Here is a 20,956-nt window from a genome sequence, read left to right as displayed (position 1 = left end):
GGTTAAATATAACAATTTTTATTAAATGTTTTTTTAAACTGTTTAATTTGGATACAAAACGGGTTGTGTGCACTCATTATCGTAACTTAAAATACTGTATGTTCACGCGAATGTTTGAGCATGTGTGCATAACAGGATTCAAATAATTTATTCGTTTCTTAACTTCTTACTATGATTTGACTCAACGCACTTTGCGCTTTTTTGAATTGACTATTCGTTTCACTGACGCATACATAAAAATCATTGCCGTGGGAGAACATTCATAGACAGTTTGACTTTATTATTTATATTCTGTTCCCTTTTTACGGTGTATTCTAAGAAATTGCCCTGAAAGGGAGAACAAATATAAACGCGCATATAAATAAAGCTACTTTAAGTCGAGTATTCGATCTGTCAAAATAGTGAATAATAATAGTCTATTGTCGTACCCACTCCTAACACGACTAATTAGGAGGGTAATAGTAGTTATATTTAAAAAAGATATGGCAAATATTATTTTATAAAAAAAGTAGGTTACGTTTTCATTTGCTCAAGTTCGTATAGAACCTCTTGTCCCCTTCGCTGTGAGGTGTACACAGTTTTGCAGGATACAGTAAAAAGCCGATTCTCCAAAACTGGAGTGCAGTGTGAAAGGGGCGCAAGTTACGGTGGTGAGTGCACGTCACGCTTGCTGCGTTCAGCTGAGCACTAGTGCGCGTGGTGAATGTGTGGCTTGGTGTAGGTACTACGGGCGCGCGCGCGACGCGGCCTCCATGCGCACTGACTTCTCCGACAGGTACGCACACGCACACGCACACACGCACACGCACACATCACACACATAGCAAAAGTAAACTCTCTGAATGTCGAATAGCCCGAGTATTTGTTAATCTCTCTTGAATTTTTAGTACCTACGATAACATGCATTTTGTTTTATGGCAATGAATAACTACTAAACTAAACGACTAAAGGACTAAATTTTAACTTTAATATATTTATATACACCGAGCAATTTTTTTCGTCTTTAACCGAAATCCCACACAGTTTACACAGTTAATGTTTGTTATCCAATATGTATTAGAAAAATGAGGGAATTATGGCCCACAATATAAAAAATATGTATATTGGATATATCCATCGCTGTTGCTCGCACCCGGCGGATATATCGTAGGAGCAAACTAGACTAACTAGGCGGGAACTTAACACACGCTGATAAACGCACACATTTTGACTGAGAACAGTTGGCGCACTTGGCTTTCAAATGTAATAGGGAAATTGTCTCAGTTTGTTTGTAGGAATAAATTCCAATTCAAATTCTCAACTGTATTTTGTCATTCAAATTGTCAAACTGTATTTTGTGATCGTCCGGCCGCTCAGAGATTGCGTTTCCGACACCTGATTCAATGTCACCCTTTTATATTTGTAATTTTTTAATAATTTTAGCCCAAAATTAATACGTTTATTGTAAGTCGGCATAATTCCATTCTTAATGTTATAACTCATTATTAATTAAAAATATTTAATTTTCTCACACATTTCACATTTACAATATCTTTCTTTTCACATTTACATTATCTTTCTCATTGACATAGACAGGTGTCAGAAACGCAATCTCTGAGCGGCCGGACGTTAAATTGAAATGGTGCTTTATTAAAATAAAAGTTCAACCGACATGATTGACATGATAACAATATTGAATAACATATTATGTAGAGATTGTGCGGCCGTTTCATATTTCACTAAGTTTAACCTTAACCTTGGGTTGGTTTTGACCGCTCTGTATTCAGTTGTATCTGGTTTTACTCATAACATAGTCAATTGCATTATAGCTACTGTAAATATAATGAATGTATTATAATAATAAGATCATTTGCAACATTTCATTGTATAAATATTGTAATCCAATCATTACAGTTATAAACTACTAACTGCATGTGTCCACGACATACATATCATGGCTTTTGAGAAAAACTTGGTCTTTCTGTGAACTCACGCTGTATAACTAATAACAAAATATTGGAGCAATGGTCGCAGTCAGAAGTGATGATAATGAGGAGTGTCTCGCAGGGAGCTGACGACGGACATGTCGCTCAACTTACATTTGGAGGAGTCCACGGTGCGCTCCGAGCGCATGACGCCCTTCAAGTACTCCACCGCGCACGTCAAGGTACGCACCGCCACACGCCTCACAGATACACAGATCATTTATGAAAATATCACACTTTACTAAAGACATACACGAGGAGTACTGTTTACCAACAAACAAATTAGAAATGAGGGTAGAAAACGCGTGTCATTTCATAACTTTTTTTATTTTAAATTATATTATTCAAAATATATTAACTATATCTCATTATTTTAAGATAATTAATCAAATTTATTTTCATTAGTTTATGAACAACTTAATTACAATTATAATTAGGAGTGAAATGGCTAGAGATTTATGACCTCATTGTTAATGTGTTTGTTGGTAAACATTACTCCTTGAGTATGGTTTTAGTATAGAAAGATGAGATTCATCTCTATACTAAAGTCAAACTCAATGTGGCGTGTTTATCAATAAACAAATAGATGATAGTAGTATATAGTAGATATGGTTAAAAAGGGGATTGAAACTTTTTTTATAAAACTCGTGTTTGACCATAATCTCACCTAATGGTAGGTGTAGATGTGGCCTAGAAGATGCTATTTATTCTAATCCCTAAGATACCCATGTTGGAAGAATTAGGGAAAACTGACTTCGGAGAGAGTTCCTTAGCCAGCGTATAAAAAACAAAGAAGCAAATCGCTTCTACAACGTACGACTTCTGCCGGTGTGGTGTAGCTAAAAGCATTTTACCTGTTTATTGGGCATATATTGCCGCAGTTGTGACGGCCGCTCGCTCTGTTGCAGGGGGCGCTGAGCGCGCGCGCGCTGCTGGTGGTGCGCGCCGGGTACCCGGTGGACGGGCGCGCGCCGGCGCTGTCGGTGCTGCCGCTGGCGCAGCTGCTGCAGCGCGACCCGCAGGCGGCCGAGCTGGCAGCCTACCCCGGACCGCTCATTAAGGGTATACAGTGTGTTTTAAAAATACCGTCCGATCCAAAATGTGCGTGTAAGCTTTATAATATTATAAACAGAAAAAATATTTAAAAAAATATTATTCAATAATTAAGCATTTTTATCGTGATAATAAAGTTTCTAATTTTAAACATAAATTGTCCCAAAACTTGGAAAATTTAAAAAGTGACAACACTGTACTATCAATTATGGTACGTAATGTAGATTATTACCTCCTACCTACACACCTGTGGCACAAAAGTTGGCAAAATAGAAAGCCTTTTGACAATGCCGCGCCGCATATCGTAAAGGGTAGGTACCATCGTTTTCGGCGCCCACTGTCAAAGACAAAACAGAGACCACAGCTGAACCTAAACCAGCTAGAGGAGCCTCTGAAAGAAGACCACCACGCCCGACGACGTTGGAAAAGCCCGGCTCTACAATTAACATAGAGACGGTGATGCAAGTCTTCTTCGACGTCTTGCAAGCTATAAAAAACGGAGAAGACCCCGCCGCAGCGGTCCTCGGAGGTTTGAGTAGCATAGCCCGCCTCAATGGATAGCAAACCTCTGAGGTTCGTATTCTGGAATGCCGAAAGCATCAAACCAAAAAGAGTGCTCACAGAAGCAATGTTAAAAGAACAAGACGTGGACATCGCCCTGATAAATGAGACTCTTTTGAAACCAAGCATCTCAATCAAATTCCCGGGTTACTACGTTTACCGGCAGGACGACCCAAACGCCAACGTACTAGCGAAGAGAGGACTCATGATTCTGGTACGACGAAGAATCGTCCACCAGATCCTACCACAGCGCCGATTCCAAACCATAGAGGCACTCAGGGTCGAATTGCTCATAGCAAACCACCCACTCCAGCTATACGCGCTCTACCGCCCACATACTTCACCGCTGGATACAAGGGAAGTCCGCAGCCTGCTGGACTCCCCCCACCCGGTGGTACTAGCGGGCGACTGGAACGCCAAGAACCCAGCATGGAACTCCTCCAAAACATGCCCCAACGGAAGAGCCCTCTTCCACGACGCTGACCGCCACGGATATGACGTCACGGGACCGGAAGTACCCACGCACTACCCGCACAATGACGCTCACTTGCCCGACGTCATCGACATCGTCGTGTCGAGAGGGCTCCCTACCAGACCAATCCTGACGGTGCTGGATGACTCTATGGGGTCGGACCACCTACCAGTCCTGATGGCTATCCCACATGGCCAACAACAAATACCCAAACCCCGGCCAAGGCGAATAGTAGACTGGGACAAATTTGAAACTAAAATTAATGATACCATCCCATCCAGGAATGCCTCTACTCCGGAGGAAATAGAGTCTCTCGCCGAGGATATCACGTCGTCCATGCGAGAGGCTCTAAAAGAAGCGACGATAGAGAAGGAAAACCACGGCGCGAAACCAACACTCCCACTCCGAGCCAAACAGCTTTTAGAGGAAAAACGGAAGCTTAGGAGAAAGTGGCAATTCACGCGATGCCCAAGAATGAAGCTGGAAATAAACCAACTGTCTGAAGAAATCCACAACTTCCTCTACAACAAAGCAGCCGAAAAATGGGAGGACAACATAGAGAAAGCGAGCGATGACTCTATGTCGCTACACAAACTATGCAGGAACCTGACCAAAACGCAAGAACCCAAACGGCCTCTGCTGCACGAGGACGGAACCCTCCGTTATCGTGCGGCGGACCGGGCGGGCATATTAGCGAGGTCCCTGGAAAAACAGTTCTCCCCCAACGAGAACCTAAATCAGGACCATACCAGAATGGTGACTCTACATAACCAGAGAAATCATTCTGGTACCGTTGACCCAGAGGAGGACAAAATCTATTTTACCCCCGGACAAACCAGAGCGACCATCAAGACTCTACAAGTAAAGAAAGCCCCAGGTGCAGATGAAGTAACAAATGCAGCGCTACGCCACCTACCAAAAAAGGCAATCGTCGCACTAACCAGGCTCTTCAACTGCATACTGCGCACGGCCCACTTCCCTAACAGTTGGAAGTTAGGCCACATAATAATGCTACCGAAGCAGGGGAAAAACCCGCAAAAGCCGGAGAGCTACAGACCTATTACTCTCCTATCAGCCACCTCAAAACTATTCGAAAAACTTCTAATTAAAAAGCTAGAGCCCCACTTCAATGCCCGCCCAGAACAGTTTGGCTTCAGAAGCGAGCACAGCACCACACTGCAATTAAGTAGAGTGCTCCACTTAATGGCCAGTTCCGCCAATAAGAAAGAGAAGACAATAGCGGTTTACATCGATATGGAGAAGGCCTTCGATAGAGTCTGGCACGAAGGCCTTCTCTACAAAATATCGGAAAATACCACCTTTCCACAGAGCGCTCAAAGAGTAATACGCTCTTTTCTAGAAAATAGACGCTATCAGGTGAGGGTAGAGTCGGAGCTGTCCGAGGAACACACAATAAAAGCGGGTGTACCACAGGGGAGCTGCCTCTCTCCAACACTGTACGCCATATACACCGATGACATACCGATGACCCCTGGAGTACACCTGGCATTATACGCCGATGATGCCGCTTTTATAACAACGTCAATAAAACTATATAGAGCCCAGCAAAAAATGCAAAACCAGCTCGATGCTCTACCTGCTTGGACACAAAAGTGGAGACTGTCGATCAACGTGAAGAAAACCCAGGCCATGGTGATGGGAAGGTTCGCACTACCGCCTGAACTGAAGCTCTTCGAACAAACCATCCCATGGTCCCACACGGCGAAATACTTGGGTGTCACGATCGACAGAAACCTCACAATGAGGCACCACATTAAGAAAACCGCAAACAAGGCAAGAATAGCCATTCACCTGCTCCACCCGGTGTTTGCATCGCGGCTACCGCTCAAGAATAAGATCGGGGTGTACAAAACATACGTACGCCCCATCCTTACTTACGCAACACCGGCGTGGTACTCCCTAGCAGGTGAAAGCAACAGAAAAACCCTAAGAGCCCAACAGTCGAAGGCATTAAGACAAATAACGCAAGCCCCTCGATTCGTGAGAAACCGTACAATCGAGCGAGACCTCCGAATAGAGACGCTAGATGAAGTCATCAAAGACCAGGCAACCAGAGCTTATGCCCGAACTGAAACGGCGCTACATCCCCACATTAGGGATATAGCGCCGTGGCATGCCCGCCCCCCTGACAGGTTGGCTCTACCCAGAGACATCCTGTTAGGGAACCAATAAGAGGAAGGAACCAACAAACGGCTTCAATCCGAAAGGCCTTTAAAGGACACCATAAAAAGAAGGAAGGAAGAATATAACAAGTAAGAAGAAGAAAAAATAACACCTCCACCGGAGGTTCACCCAAGGACCGTAGTGTGTTAACACTACGCGTAGAGTGACCACACGCAGGGGGCGGAAGCCCCGGTCGTGTCTCCCCCCGGGCCCTTGCGGGCCCGAGAGAAGAAAATACACAGGCCCACTGTCTTTAAAACACCGCGCCGCCGCCGACACGTGCAATGTCTGTAATGCTGTGTTTAGTTGGCTTGCGCCACTCGCCCAAAATGCAGACTTAAATTAGTAGTAGTAGATCTATTTGCGACAGAGCTATTACTGTGATCCAGAGTAAAAGGGATAGTTTCTGGTGTTAATGTATGTTCAAGGAGTGGAAAATGTGGAAAATGATCCACTAACCATTAACTCATCTGCCATCGTCCATCTGCGTAAATTAACTTTTCTTGTTCACATCACAACACGCCAGTTATGCAAGCACGCATGCATGCTTGTACATAGATGATAAAGCACCTTGACAAACCCATCACCTTGTTGTGAGTACTTGTGTGTTTACTTGCCCATTCAATACCGCTTTGAATAGAAACGTGTAAACGCAGCACAAAACATAGATGGCGGCGTTTTTATATTGTAGTAATGCCTACTAATAATTAACCTATCTCAACTTATGTGTTGCCATGTAAGTTTTTATAATTTTTTATTTTTTTATGTTAATTTTGTGCAGGGAAAAAAATGTATTTCTTTAAAAATAAGGACTGCATAAAAATAATGTATACACGATACCTAAGTACACCCTTAGGCTGGTTTTACAGTCACGCCGCTAGACGCGCCGTTGGACAGCGCGCTGTTGGACAGCGGTGCACCAACTAGTACGGCGCTCCTCAATTAGTACGGCGCGTTTCGCTGCTGTGAGACAGTCGTGTACAAACAGATACAAAATGAACGGCAATGCGGTTAGAGTACTGGCTATTTACTTTTTATGGAAAAAAAGGCAACAAAAACGTCGAAGAACAGTAGGTGTTGATCCTTATAACGCTACAAGGTTACTGAGAGGCGAACACGTAACATCTTTCTCTGATTTACGAGAAAATAGTTATAAATTTTATAAATATTTTCGCCTATCAACCAGCAGTTTCGACGAATTACTGTGCAAGTTAGAGTTTTCTTTACGAAGATCCAGCATACGTCGCATCCCCATAGCTCCAGTTGAAAAATTGGCGATTACTCTAAGGTAAGTGAAATAAAAGAGTAGGGTTTGTAATAAATGATAATATTTGTTTGGCTTATTTTAATCACAGTCGTATTTTAATTACAACCTAACACACTTATTCATAAATGCTGATTAAACCTATTTTAGTTAAAATGGTCTTAAAATCGGAATCTTCTCTTTCATTTTGCAAATGTAGAAAAGAAACAAAACACTTGTAAAACCTATATTAACCCGGCAGACGTTTATGTTTTAATGGAGGATGGAGGATTTCGTTTGTGCAACTAGCGGTAAACATGTATGTAACAAAAAAGATTTTATTAATAAATGTTTCTTACCTAAGTCTGTATTGAAATTTTCACAACACAATTCCTTTCCAATTTCTTCCCAGGCTTTATTTTTTGCGTCCTTATTCTTATAAAAATCATCGGCCGGGTCCCATAAACATCTTCTAATTCGCACTTCGTCAATTACTCGACCCGTATCGATGTGATTCATTTTGTACACAACAGTACCTAACGGCAAGTCTCAACGGCGTGAGACTAAAACGCACAATGGCCGTAGAAGCGCACGAGCGGCGCGCGCTTCGACCGCGTCGCGCGAATAGGACGCGTTCAACGAACGGCGCTGCTCAAGCGCGCGAATTTGAAACGCTACTAATACCCCAATACATATCCGAGCGCGCGCGCTCCGACGGCGCTGCCGAAACGCGTGACTGTAAAACCAGCCTTAAGGGCCGGACGGTATTTCCTATAACACACTGTATGTATTACTAATTCATGGTCCAAAGCTACAGTTTCAACTTTTCCATATTTTTCACGTCTATTTTTGTAATAAAATTCACTGACTCGAGTAAAACATAAATTGAGATGTCGTGCCCGCTCCGCTCACGCACTGTCGCCAGCTGCGCGCCGGGCGACGCGGCCGCGAGCTGCGCGCCGATCGTGCGGCTCTGTACTAAACTAGTTCCGCCAGCCCGCTGTTCGCTCCAACCATTGAGAAGAATTTTCAATATGAAAACGTTTTTAAAATAGAATTTTTATAATAGTAAAATAATAAATTGTTTCGTCTATCGATAGGAGTGACGCATAAGAAGAGCGTGGTGGAGTACTGCGAGCGGCGCGCGCGCGACTCGGCCGGCGGCGGCCCGGACGCGCCCGGCCACGCGCTGCTGTGGGACCTGCTGGCGCTGCTGCTGCGGCAGAACGGGGTGAGTGCTGTATCGGGCGGGGGCGGAACGCACCGGGACGTCGTGGGGAACTAAAATATTATTGGTTGTGAAAGGCATAAAATTGAATTTTTACAAGAAAACATTTTTAATAAACACCGGTAGATTTTTAGCAATACATGTGTAACACATGGTGTTGTGCTCGCAGGTGGTGGTGGGCTCCGACCTGGCGGAGCTGCTGATGAAGAACGCGAAGGAGTTCCAGTACGACAGCGCGCCCGCCGCCAGCAACGGTGAAGCTTTTGTTCTGTCACAATCGTATTATCTTACTGGTCGTTTGTAGATTATCATCAGCCGATAGACGTCCAATTCTGCATATAATTAATAATTTACTTGATTTATTGAAAGAGTTGGAATTAATAGTGATAACCTTGACTTGATGTAGTCAGAATGTTGCGAATGAATGTTGGTGAAATGATTTTGTCAACAAAAGTGATGTCCTATAGTGTGTTCGTGTGTGTTGCAGAGAGTGGCGGCTCGCCGCAGCCGGCGGCGCGGGCGGCGGAGGGCGAGGCGGGCGAGCGGGAGGCGCGCTCCCCCCCGCTGCCCTGCCCGCTGCCCGACGACACGTGTCAGTATATGTCGTACTCTCAATTTTTCTTTGAAAATAAATACTTGATTCTCTGTCGGCGACAGTGTTTACTTGTAAAATATTTAATTGTATGAAAAAAAACTTCAATAAAATATTGCAAAAATAAAAAATCCTAAGTAGCTTAATAATGAATAGTTGTTCATTTTTGTTTCATGATTGCTGTCGCTCGTCCAGTGGTGGAGGAGGAGGAGGAGAAGCCGGACGAGCGGCAGGCGCTGGACCGCTTCCGGGAGCTGCTGATCTACGGCAACCGCCAGGAGGCGCTGGGTGAGCCGCGCTGTGCTCTTGTACACAGCAACACTGTACTGACACTTACAACGATAAAATAATACATGAAAGAGAAACTGAAATATTCGTAACGGTGGAGCGCCACCTCTCGTGTCGGACTCACACGTCACAAGCTCCTACTAGTTAGTTCACCACTGTGCCGGTAAATACTGAACGGATTCGGCGCTGCGCTCGGTCGTGTTGCGTCGCAGTGACAGATGGCGCTTTTATACCTGAACGTATGATATTTCGATTACACTTTTTGCAACGCGTTGCCACGCACCAGCTGACTCCCCAAGTCGAGCGTGCGTAAACAAGTTTTCACTACTATTGCTCAAAAACACTGTCGTATTACCACTCCACAGCGGGGCTAAACAAGCATTTTAGCCTCTAGGGGCTAAAGTAATTTTGTTTTTTTAAATTCTTGTCTGTTACGAGTACTAGACAAGTACTAGCCTACTATAAAACGGAGGAGGTTTTATTCGAAAATGGAATCATTATAGGTAAGGCCGGGGCCTTATTTGTTTTGAAAAATATATAAAAAACTTAAAATTGGAATGAAATGCAGCGTTCTTGTCTGTGGAATGCGTTTATTTTTTTATTTAATTTTTATTGAGTTGCGAATAGAGCGAGATTTGAAGACATGGGACATCCTTTACGGTGTAATTAATACCTTTGCTTTTTCTCATGTGAAAAAAATGAAATTAAAAAGCAAGAATTTAAAAAACAATTGGCGTGAATAATACACACTTAATTTTTTTAAAGATATTTATTGTAAATTTGTGACGGTAACTTATATATTGTCCAACATTAATTGTTATTGTTGTCTTCATCTAGTAAGAATGGTGATCCTAATTTGGAGATGGATGAAATTTTCAATCTGTTACCATCAAAGTCGAGACGCATTTACTTAAATACCTACCTAGGTAAAGTGGAGAAAACAACAACGAATGGATTAACTTTCAAAAGGAGTTTTTTAAACTATTATCATTATTCATCTTCACAGTAGTCGGAAATTATGTTGCCGGGTAAAAGCATCTCCCTTAATATCCAAAATTGTAAACTTTGTACATTTAATTTTCGATAAAATAAATCATTGAATATTGTACTAAACTATTTTATTTTCTCGCAATCGTAGTGAAAAGCAGAGTGTAACACGTGGGGCTAAACCCATTATAAACTCGGTTTCTATTTAGGCGATTTAAAAATACCTCTTATATAATGGGTCTTTTTAGCCCCTTGTATTACAATCTACTATTTATTTCAATAATTACTTTATCAAACACAATGTTAGAAGTCGAAAAAGAATATTTGCTTATGCAAATGAGTGAGTAATGTGTGCGTTGTGCTCAGAGTGGGCCATGCGGCGCGGGCTGTGGGCGCACGCGCTGGCGCTGGCGGCGCACGGCGAGCGGCGCGCGCGGGCCGCCGTCAGCGCGCGCTTCGTGGCCTCGCTGTGCGCCGCCGACCCGCTGCACTCGCTGTACACGGCGCTGGCCCTGCGCGCGCCGCCCGCCGCGCGCTGGCGCGACTGGCGCCCGCACGCCGCCATCCTGCTGGCCAACCCATCCGCGCGCCCCGACCACGACACGCGCGCGCTCACGCAGCTCGGTGAGTGCCAGCGAGCGGCGCTCTCGCCACGCGTTCGGCGTGAACCACGAGCGCCGGGTGACGCGACGTACTTGTGTGTGGCAGGCGACTCGCTGAGCGCACGCGGGCTGCCGTGGTCGGCGCAGTTCTGCTACCTGTCGGCCGGCGTGCCGTTCGCGCCGCACCCGCTGGCGCCGCTGCAGCGCGCGCGCGCGGCCGCCGCGCCGCGCCTGGCGCTGCTGCTGGCCGACCCGCGCGCCGACTCGCTGCCGCGCCTCGCCACCAACCGCGCCATCTTCGCCACCGAGATCTACGAGTACGCGCTGTCGCTGGGCCAGGACTTCGCGCTGCCCGAGCTGGCGCCGTACAAGCTGGCGCTGGGCGCGCGGCTGGCGGACTGCGGGCAGCCCGAGCGCGCGCTGGGCTACGCGGAGGCGGCGGCGCGCGCCGTGGCCCGCGAGCCGGCGCGCCACTCCGCCGCGCTGGCGGCCGCCGTGGCGCGCCTGGCCGAGCGCCTCAAGTACTGCGACCCCGCGCTGCAGGACGACGCGGCGGACGACGCGCCCGACGCGCCCGACGAGGAGTCGCCGCGCCACCAGCAGTGGCTGCGCGACGTGCACGCGCTGGCGCAGCGCCTCGAGGTGTGCCCCGCGTCTTCTCTGTGGAACTATTGAGGCGTCCACATTATGTGCACTGTATAGATAGTACTAACGTAACGAATACAGCATAGACGCGAACGTTCCCCAGGCCGAGGCATCGCAGCAGAGCACGCCGCAGCACGAGGCGCAGCCCACCGGCGACGCCGGAGACCAGTACGGCTGGGCGGAACAGGTGAGTCACTCCCTACTGTTATGACTTCCCATTGAATCAATATGGCTTCAAAAACAAAAATATTTCTACTAAACTAAAAAGCGAAAAATAACATCGTACTATGTGCTACCTTCTGATCAGTTAGTGATGTATTCATTCAAGCCATATGAATCATGAAGATTTTAACTGAATTTTCAAACAGTTCTTTCAGATATGATTGTAATTAACACAACACGATGAACGACTAAAATGGTAACCAAAACAACAACCCGACATGGGCGAGCGATTATGAGCCCTACGTCTCTAGTAATAAGGTTCTCAGTAACAATATTATTTGTCGATCATTAAAGTCGATGGTTGTGTCACAGACTGTGCAGCAGCAGCAGTACGCGGCGCCGCAGCAGCAGTACGCGGCGCCGCAGCCGGTGGCGCAGCAGTACGCGGACCCCGTGGCGGACGCGGCCGACTACGCGCACTACCCGCCGCCGCAGGACGCGCCCGCGTACCAGCCCTACGAGGCGCCGGAGTACCAGCCCGAGCAGCACTACGCCGGCTACGACGAGCCGCAGCAGCACTACGAGCCCTACTGGCAGCACGACTCGCAGTACGCCTACAGAGAGGTGAGTGGCGACCATTGTCAGGGTTCCCATAGGTATAGTTGGGTGATATCAAAATTAATGTAAATGAAATGAATTTTCTATAGCACTTAGAGTAAGTGTCAGAAATATATCAATTTTAATAAAAAGTATTAAAAGATTACTTTACAAACTTAAGTTTTAAATTACGTATTTTCGAACGCCCCAAACGCCAAAAACTCTGTCGGCCGTTTCCTGACGACACACTTGTTGTAAACGCAATATACACATCAAACTAGAAGATGTCTGATTGTTTAATTTAAACCGTTCTACATGCTTTAACTATCAGTATTCCTGGAATTTCGTTCAATACAGAGATAATAATTGCTATACTTTCAGTGTATATCGATATATAGTCGATTTCGATATATAGTCAATAAATATCTTGTCTTTTTAATAAAAATTTGAAAGACGAAAACTAGTAAACAAATCTTGCTTGACGTATTGACACAGTATAGACAATCATGGCGGACAGCGTTTTCGGATGCTTAATCTAAGGTTTAATTTAAAATTAAAATTTGGAAGTATTCAAGTCTCAAAAAATAAGATTTTTTTTACAAACTAATAAAACGACAATGAACATTTTAAGACCTAAAAAAAAGCGTCAACTAGCACATTGTTGCATTGGATTAGCTCAAAGCTTTAACAGTAAAATATTTCTAAAGGAATCCAAATCATTAGAAACCTTGTCAGTTTCCGTGCCGTTGCACGTAGCGGTGTTGTGTGTACAAAGAGTGCTAACGCGGTGTTGTGGGGGCAGCCCGCGCCGCCCCCGCGCGCCGCCGCGCCCCCGCCCGGCCTGCGCCGCCGCCTCGCCGCGCCGCGCCCCGCGCCGCCGCCCGCCCCGCCGCCCGCCGCGCCGCCGCACCGAGCGAGGAGAGCCACACCTCCCGCCTTGCCGAGGACGGAGACCTGGCGCGAACGCTCCACACCCGACGCGGAGGTACCCGACCGGAGGCCCTGTGCGGTGGCGCCCGACTCGCAGCGCCGGCCCGCCGCGCCCGCCCCTCAAACCGTCCCGTCGCCGATACGCGCACAGAAGACCGACTTGGAGGTACACGACTCTGCAACCCTTCCCGAAAATCGCCACAACAGCCGTGAAAATAACCCCTTTCTAGATATCTCCCCTGACCGTCACCCGGTCGCGCGCGGCACGCCTCTGATCCAGCGAGCGAGGTTCCGAAGCTCCTGTGACCGCGAGTCGCTCCGCAGCTGCGACTCCTGCGGCTCCCGCGTGCGGGCCGGCGCGCCGAGCGGCGACGCCCTGGTGCCGCGGAGACGCTGCACCTCCCGCTACGGCACCGTGGTGGGGGACACGGTCGAGTCGTGGGCGCGCGCCGCCGCGCAGCAGCGGGCGAACAGGCCCCTGGTGTTCGGGGGTACGTACCCCATAGACGAGCCGACTCGTGCCCTCGGGCCCGGGGACTCGCCCGCCGACGAGGCGACGTCGGAACGGAAACCGGAGCCCAGTCCCCCGCCGTCGCGAGAATCCGTACACACTCCCAAACCCAGAACCGAGAGCGCCGATCGCGGCGCCGGCTCGTCGACCGAGCTGATAATCGACCCCGAGGCGCACCGCCGCAAGCTGCGGGAGACCATAGAGCAGAGCGTTGAGAAGTTTGAGGCGATGTTGGCTTTGAAAGGAATCGGCGGCTTGAAAAGGGAAAAAAGCGTTCTCACGTTCGCCATAGACGAGCCGCTGGACCCCTGGGGGGACGAGGACGCGCTGCCCAAGGACGACGACGTGAGATATTTTGTCACCTCGCACAAGACTTTCGACATTGACGAACCCGTTTCTATCTAACTTTGTATATATCCACCCGGCCTCGCAGCTCTCGAGCCTATTGTGCGCATGCCCACCGCTAGCGGTTTGGGCAATATTTAACCGACAGCTAGGCCGGGTGAGTGACTTGATGTTTGCACCGCTCTCTATGTAAAGCGTCCCGACGTTCAACCCTAACCCAAACCCTAATGTTTTAATCCATAACAAAGTTAACGCATTACAAATTATAAGCTTATATAGAATAATAGAATAATATTTTATAATGTGAAAAACGAATTTGTATTTTACAACTACATAATTATTATATTAGTAGGCATCACTCTGTTTTAAAATAGACTTTAAATTATGACAAATAACGACTACGAAATACTAACTAATACCACAGCGAAGTTTGTTGCTTACAAGCGATTGAATCTTATTTATTATGTGTTATAGACAGAATTAATAACACCAGTTTTTTTTTATATTTTATTTTACAAATATATGGGACTATTCAGAAAACAATTTTCGCCAATTCATTAAAAGAAGATACAATTACTATGACATGTGGGTACTATAAATTTATTGTGTTTTTAATGCAAAATTTTTGTATGATCTAGCCACATAAATTTTATTTATTATAGCCCTGGAAATGCCATGGTAGCACTTTAAGTATAGGAACCACTTATCGCCGAGCGAGCGACGGCTCCCTATGGCCGCACCATTACAAGTTGGGAGCGGAATTACCGCCATACATTTCTGTTATCCGCTATGGTGTACGGTGTACATATTTTCTCGTCTTATTATTAAAATTTTAATGGCTCTGCCATATTTTTTTAATCCGTAATTCCGTTCCGTTTTACATGTATATCAGATAATTAAATGTCTTATGAAAACTACAGTTATCTGGAACTCTCGAAATAACTCGTTATCTAAACTAACATTATACAGAGGAAAGATTTGTATTTTTGTACATAATGAATAAACTCAAAAATTATTGGACTGAACTCTTTCACACAGAAAGCTCGACAACGTAACGTGATACTTTATCTCCGTATTCCCACGGGAACGGAAACTACGCGGGCGAAACCGCGCGGTTTTGCTAGTCTCTATACATTTATTGATACCCCACAGTGTTAACACACTTAACAAAACTAAACATTATATGTTTATGAGGTAACATTCATTCTAATTTTGACAATGAAATCGACAAACCATGCATAGTTTATGTCGGCAATTATTGCAATTAATTATTGCTAGACTATATATATATTATACATGTTAATATGTTAAATGTTCTATCATTAGTGTGCTTGGGCGCCGCATGTAGTGTGTCACAAGCAGCTCGTATTCTATCTTATGTAATTACTATTTTAACAACTGTTGATTCTAGACAGGTTAATTAATATAAATTAATTAACCTGTCTAGAACGCGGTGCAAGAGGAGGAGCGCCTCGAATCTCCATGGCGCAACATAGAACTGCCGCGTTTCGGGGCTCTTTTAAGTTTTCGGCTAGCAAGATATGGAACGATATTCCTCCCCCGGTACGTACTCTTAAATCCAGCATTGCATTTAAAAAGACAGTAAAAAAATATTTCCTAGAAAAACAAAAAAAATCACAATAAAGGCCGAAACAAAAAAAAAAAAAAAAACCGGTGACTACAATAAAAAAATGGGGATGTATGTCATAATAATGAGACTATTTCGTTATCCTTACTGCTATGCTTAGCTTTAAAATTTTAATGAAATGTACCTAAAAAAAATTAATTTACTGCAAGTTAAAGAGTAGGTATATGTTTTTTTTTATGGAAATTAGGATTTGGTTGTTTACAATTTATTCCTTTTGATTTTCTTTCTTTTCATTTATTTTTGTTCTATTTCCTATCCAGTTATATATTTTAAGTTACTGTATTATATTATTTAATTTAGTCAAATTGGTATCCAACCGTTATCCTATCGTGTCGTGACGCCACCAAAGGTTGCGCCTGAAAATCAGCGCTGCGGTTGCAAACACTGCAGCATTATGCTGAGGCAGTAACCTTTTTAGCTGATGAAACTTAATGATTATCTGTATAGATTAACATGAATGTAAGTAATGTAGATTTAATAATTGTAACATAAGTGTAATCTAGATATAAGAAGAGACCGCACGCCAGGGAGCAAAGCTCTGCAGAGCCACTACCCAAGGTGTGCAGTCACTATTTTGTAAACTTGTGTCTTACTTTAATCATGTGTTAATTTTTTTCATTGTTTTTTTTTTTATTTATTTCATATTGTATGTTTGTGTTGTAATCAGCTAAATAAAACATTTTATTATTATTATTATTATTAAATACCCATCACCTAATCTTTTAGTAAATTTTGGTCCATGCAATCTTACTGCTATTTCTTTACTAATATACTTTTTTTTTGTAATCTTTATGAAAATCGGAAATTAACGAATTTCACTTATTTTGTAATCCTGTGATATATTTATTATGAATCTGAAATTATTTTACAATTTTTTGTATATTTCAAATTATTTATTGCTTATGTAATTTCGTTATTGTTAGGCGACACCTTGTACAAGTAGAAATTTGTTTAGTGTTATGATTTGCACCTAATACTAATTGTGTATTGTATTGTGTTGGTATTAAATTAATTTATTAACAGATATCGATGTTTTCATTTTTACACACTTAACCTAATTTTCTGATAATTAACGTCAAATTTAGTCAAGCTAATAATAAATAATCATTAACGTCACAATGTCATTTTACAAAATGAAATCTTGGTGATTTCTTCCAAGTTAGATCACAATAATATTGGTATCGAGAACTCAGAGTGATTCTTTACTATATGTATTTGATAATATCTATTATGGAAAAAGATTATTTTCATTTTCTTAAAATCACAACAATAATAATTACCCATATAGACATTTTCATACAAAAATGTTAATTTTCACTCAAAACTAGAATCTAGTACTAGTTGGTGAAACGAGTTAAATTCAAGCTTACTTAAAAATCAAGCAATTTGCTTAAAGCAAGCTCTACTAACGACGAAGTCGATTGCATTGTTATCGATCTAAAATATTAAAAAAAAAACTTTTAAATTCAAAATACCTGGATATCTTAATTTTTGCTAGCTTTGTAGAATGTGTCGTCTCAAACGATAATACACTCACAGACAGACTATTCCAAAAGAGCTAAAAGTAAACTAATAAAATTATTAACACACAAGCAATGTGCATGGTCACACAGGGCGGCGAGGAGGATTCGCGGCCCACCATCACCATGCCGGGCACGGCGCCCACCAAGCCTCCCATGTTCGGCGGCGGGGAGGACGAGCGACCGCCCTCCGCTGACGTGAGTCTCTTGTATCACTATGCACACACTGGGTGGCGAGGAGGCTCCGCCCACCACCATCACCATGCCGGGCACGGCGCCCGCCAAGCCTCCCATGTTCGGCGGCGGGGAGGACGAGCGGCCGCCCTCCGCTGACGTGAGTCTCTTGTATCACTATGCACACACTGGGTGGCGAGGAGGCTCCGCCCACCACCATCACCATGCCGGGCACGGCGCCCGCCAAGCCTCCCATGTTCGGCGGCGGGGAGGACGAGCGGCCGCCCTCCGCTGACGTGAGTCTCTTGTATCACTATGCACACACTGGGTGGCGAGGAGGCTCCGCCCACCACTATCACCATGCCGGGCACGGCGCCCGCCAAGCCTCCCATGTTCGGCGGCGGGGAGGACGAGCGGCCGCCCTCCGCTGACGTGAGTCTCTTGTATCACTATGCACACACTGGGTGGCGAGATGGCTCCGCCCACCATCATCACCATGCCGGGCACGGCGCCCGCCAAGCCTCCCATGTTCGGCGGCGGGGAGGACGAGCGGCCGCCCTCCGCTGACGTGAGTCTCTTGTATCACTATGCACACACTGGGTGGCGAGATGGCTCCGCCCACCACCATCACCATGCCGGGCACGGCGCCCGCCAAGCCTCCCATGTTCGGCGGCGGGGAGGACGAGCGGCCGCCCTCCGCTGACGTGAGTCTCTTGTATCACTATGCACACACTGGGTGGCGAGATGGCTCCGCCCACCATCATCACCATGCCGGGCACGGCGCCCGCCAAGCCTCCCATGTTCGGCGGCGGGGAGGACGAGCGGCCGCCCTCCGCTGACGTGAGTCTCTTGTATCACTATGCACACACTGGGTGGCGAGATGGCTCCGCCCACCATCATCACCATGCCGGGCACGGCGCCCGCCAAGCCTCCCATGTTCGGCGGCGGGGAGGACGAGCGGCCGCCCTCCGCTGACGTGAGTCTCTTGTATCACTATGCACACACTGGGTGGCGAGATGGCTCCGCCCACCATCATCACCATGCCGGGCACGGCGCCCGCCAAGCCTCCCATGTTGGGCGGCGGGGAGGACGAGCTTATGAAATTTCAAGAATAGTTATTGAAGTATGTACTTTGAAATTTAGGTGTCACTGTCAGATTATCTCTTAATAGAAAGATCTGAAATTTCACTAGCAACAATGAAAGTATACTTTTTACAACGAACAGCAAACAGACCGGGAGACGGACACGCCGTCGGCGAGCGGCCAGCAGCTCAGCAAGGGCGACGCGAAGGGCGCGGACAAGCGCGCCAAGGGCGGCGGCTGGCTCGGCGGCCTGTTCACCAAGCTGTCGCTGCGCGCGCCCAACCAGATGATCCTGCCCGACGACACCAACCCCGCCGTGAGTGCCCCGTCGCCCGCGCGCCCCACCCGCCCCACCCGCCCCATCTCCTCCATGCGCCTGCCTACCCTCATGTAGCGGAGATAGTTAAATACTCGAACATTTTACAAGAATCCAGCTTTACTCGTATCATTTCACACACACATTTACATGAGGGAAAAGGAGAAATGGAGCTATGTATATATTTTTTTAATTTTGTAGATGCAATACAGCAATATAAATTAAATACGATGTAGCTCTATTTCTTCTATATTCTGGGACTCCTTCGCTTTTTCATTATTTCTCACACAACATTTTTAATTTTTTTATTTTTTAGACTTTTGACTTTAACTCATGATATCTCAGGACGTTTTAAATATTTAAATCTGAAATTTGAACACGAAGTACTTCAAGTAATTCCGCGACGAAATAGATGTGGTACACTGGTGATGGTTAATCGGAAACAAAAATATGGTGACTGTTTGAAAAAAAAATTATCAAAATTTTATAAAATTTAAAATTAGAAATTTTGGCATTTTCATTTATTTCAATGTTCCCACATTAGAATCCAAAAAAAATTACATCCTATGTAGAATATTATAACAAACATTTTAGTACCAATTTACTTATCTTTAAATTAGTGGCTCTTTCGTTTGTATTTTCGTAAAAGAGAAAAAAAAAAATATTCATCTGCTCATTTTTAAGTAATTAAGATTATTACTATATAGCACAGTCATTTATTCTGTTCAAGCTACTTGTATTCTCCTCCGTACTTATTTGTTCTAGTGTAAGACTAGCTTGTGGGATTGTTAAAGCCCCGCGTCACTGTTGTGATAATTGTTCTAGTCAGTTTGAAATGAAAAAGACAATTCATAATTACTGTCAGTTTATAAAGGCATCATATTGTTTTAGTAAATAAATAAATATAAACTGATATTTACTAAAACAATTACTAAAGGTAAAATTAGTAGATAATAGTTAAAGTTACTTTTAAATAAATTTATTTCCAGAACAAATCAATAATATTCTATAATTTATTATATTTATATGTATATGTAGTATATTTATGATAATTATTCATTATTTGTGTGTATTATGTATCACATATTCGTATATTTATTTTAATAAAACTGGTTTGTATATTTGTGTTTCATTTACTTATCCCAAAGTAGAACATATTTGCTATCCTATTATTTCAATCAAAATAAATACAGCTAATTTTTATTTTAATGAACAAAAAATCTAAATGTGGAAACTAAAAAAATATTTGAGACAGTATTTTTTTGTACTTTTATGGTTATTTATAAAATTGAAAAATATTTTCGTACACAATTATACTCTACACACATCCATTTATTATTTCCAATTATTTTAATTAATGTATTCGCTATAATAATTAAAATGAATAATAACTTATGGTACACTTAAGCTAAAGCCAAATAGATAGAAATAGAGCCTCAATAGCTCAACGGTAAGAGCGGTAGGTACCTCATCACTGAGGGGTGGTGGTTCGATCCCCGCCCCGTTGGTCTATTGTCGTACCCACTCGTAATACAGTCTTTCCCGACTAGTTGGAAGGGAATGGGAATATTGGTCATATTTAAAAAGATATGACAAATATTCTTTAAAAATTCGGTTGTGCAATGCAATGCAATATATTTTATTTGTTTTAATTTGTATATAATTTCATAAATACTTAATTTAACAATATTGTGCATGCCCTGCGCTCGCAGATCGTGTGGGACGAGGAGCACAAGCGGTGGCGCGACACCAACGCCGCCGAGGGCGAGGCGCCCGCCGCGCTGGCGCCGCCGCCCACCATGCCGCTGATGCCCGCCATGTGAGACGCCACGCCATTTCTAATATTATAAA

General features: G+C 44.6%; 1 protein-coding gene across 4 annotated transcripts in view; it reads left to right on the top strand.

Annotated features, from left to right (window-relative positions):
* LOC112049178 (uncharacterized) overlaps positions 1–20,956 on the top strand; it is a 34,617-nt gene that overhangs the window by 7,850 nt on the left and 5,811 nt on the right. For 2 of the 4 annotated variants that reach the window (XM_052881408.1, XM_052881406.1), the window contains 12 exons: positions 722–775; positions 2,047–2,146; positions 2,873–3,026; positions 8,578–8,708; positions 8,875–8,959; positions 9,193–9,297; positions 9,493–9,585; positions 10,939–11,196; positions 11,281–11,816; positions 11,923–12,006; positions 12,354–12,605; positions 13,381–17,036. In XM_052881408.1, the coding sequence (XP_052737368.1) occupies positions 722–775; positions 2,047–2,146; positions 2,873–3,026; positions 8,578–8,708; positions 8,875–8,959; positions 9,193–9,297; positions 9,493–9,585; positions 10,939–11,196; positions 11,281–11,816; positions 11,923–12,006; positions 12,354–12,605; positions 13,381–14,424 (2,896 nt within the window). In that variant the 3' untranslated portion in view covers positions 14,425–17,036. Of the gene's footprint in view, positions 1–721; positions 776–2,046; positions 2,147–2,872; positions 3,027–8,577; positions 8,709–8,874; positions 8,960–9,192; positions 9,298–9,492; positions 9,586–10,938; positions 11,197–11,280; positions 11,817–11,922; positions 12,007–12,353; positions 12,606–13,380; positions 17,037–17,625; positions 17,731–18,931; positions 19,106–20,817; positions 20,925–20,956 lie in introns of those variants that run through there. The other 2 variants (XM_024086974.2, XM_052881407.1) reach the window with 2 other exon arrangements.

Source organism: Bicyclus anynana, chromosome 4, assembly GCF_947172395.1.
Source record: "Bicyclus anynana chromosome 4, ilBicAnyn1.1, whole genome shotgun sequence".
In the NCBI taxonomy this organism is placed as follows: domain Eukaryota; kingdom Metazoa; phylum Arthropoda; class Insecta; order Lepidoptera; family Nymphalidae; genus Bicyclus; species Bicyclus anynana.
Note: the sequence above shows the minus strand (reverse complement) of the source record. Positions and strands in the feature narration are given on the sequence as shown.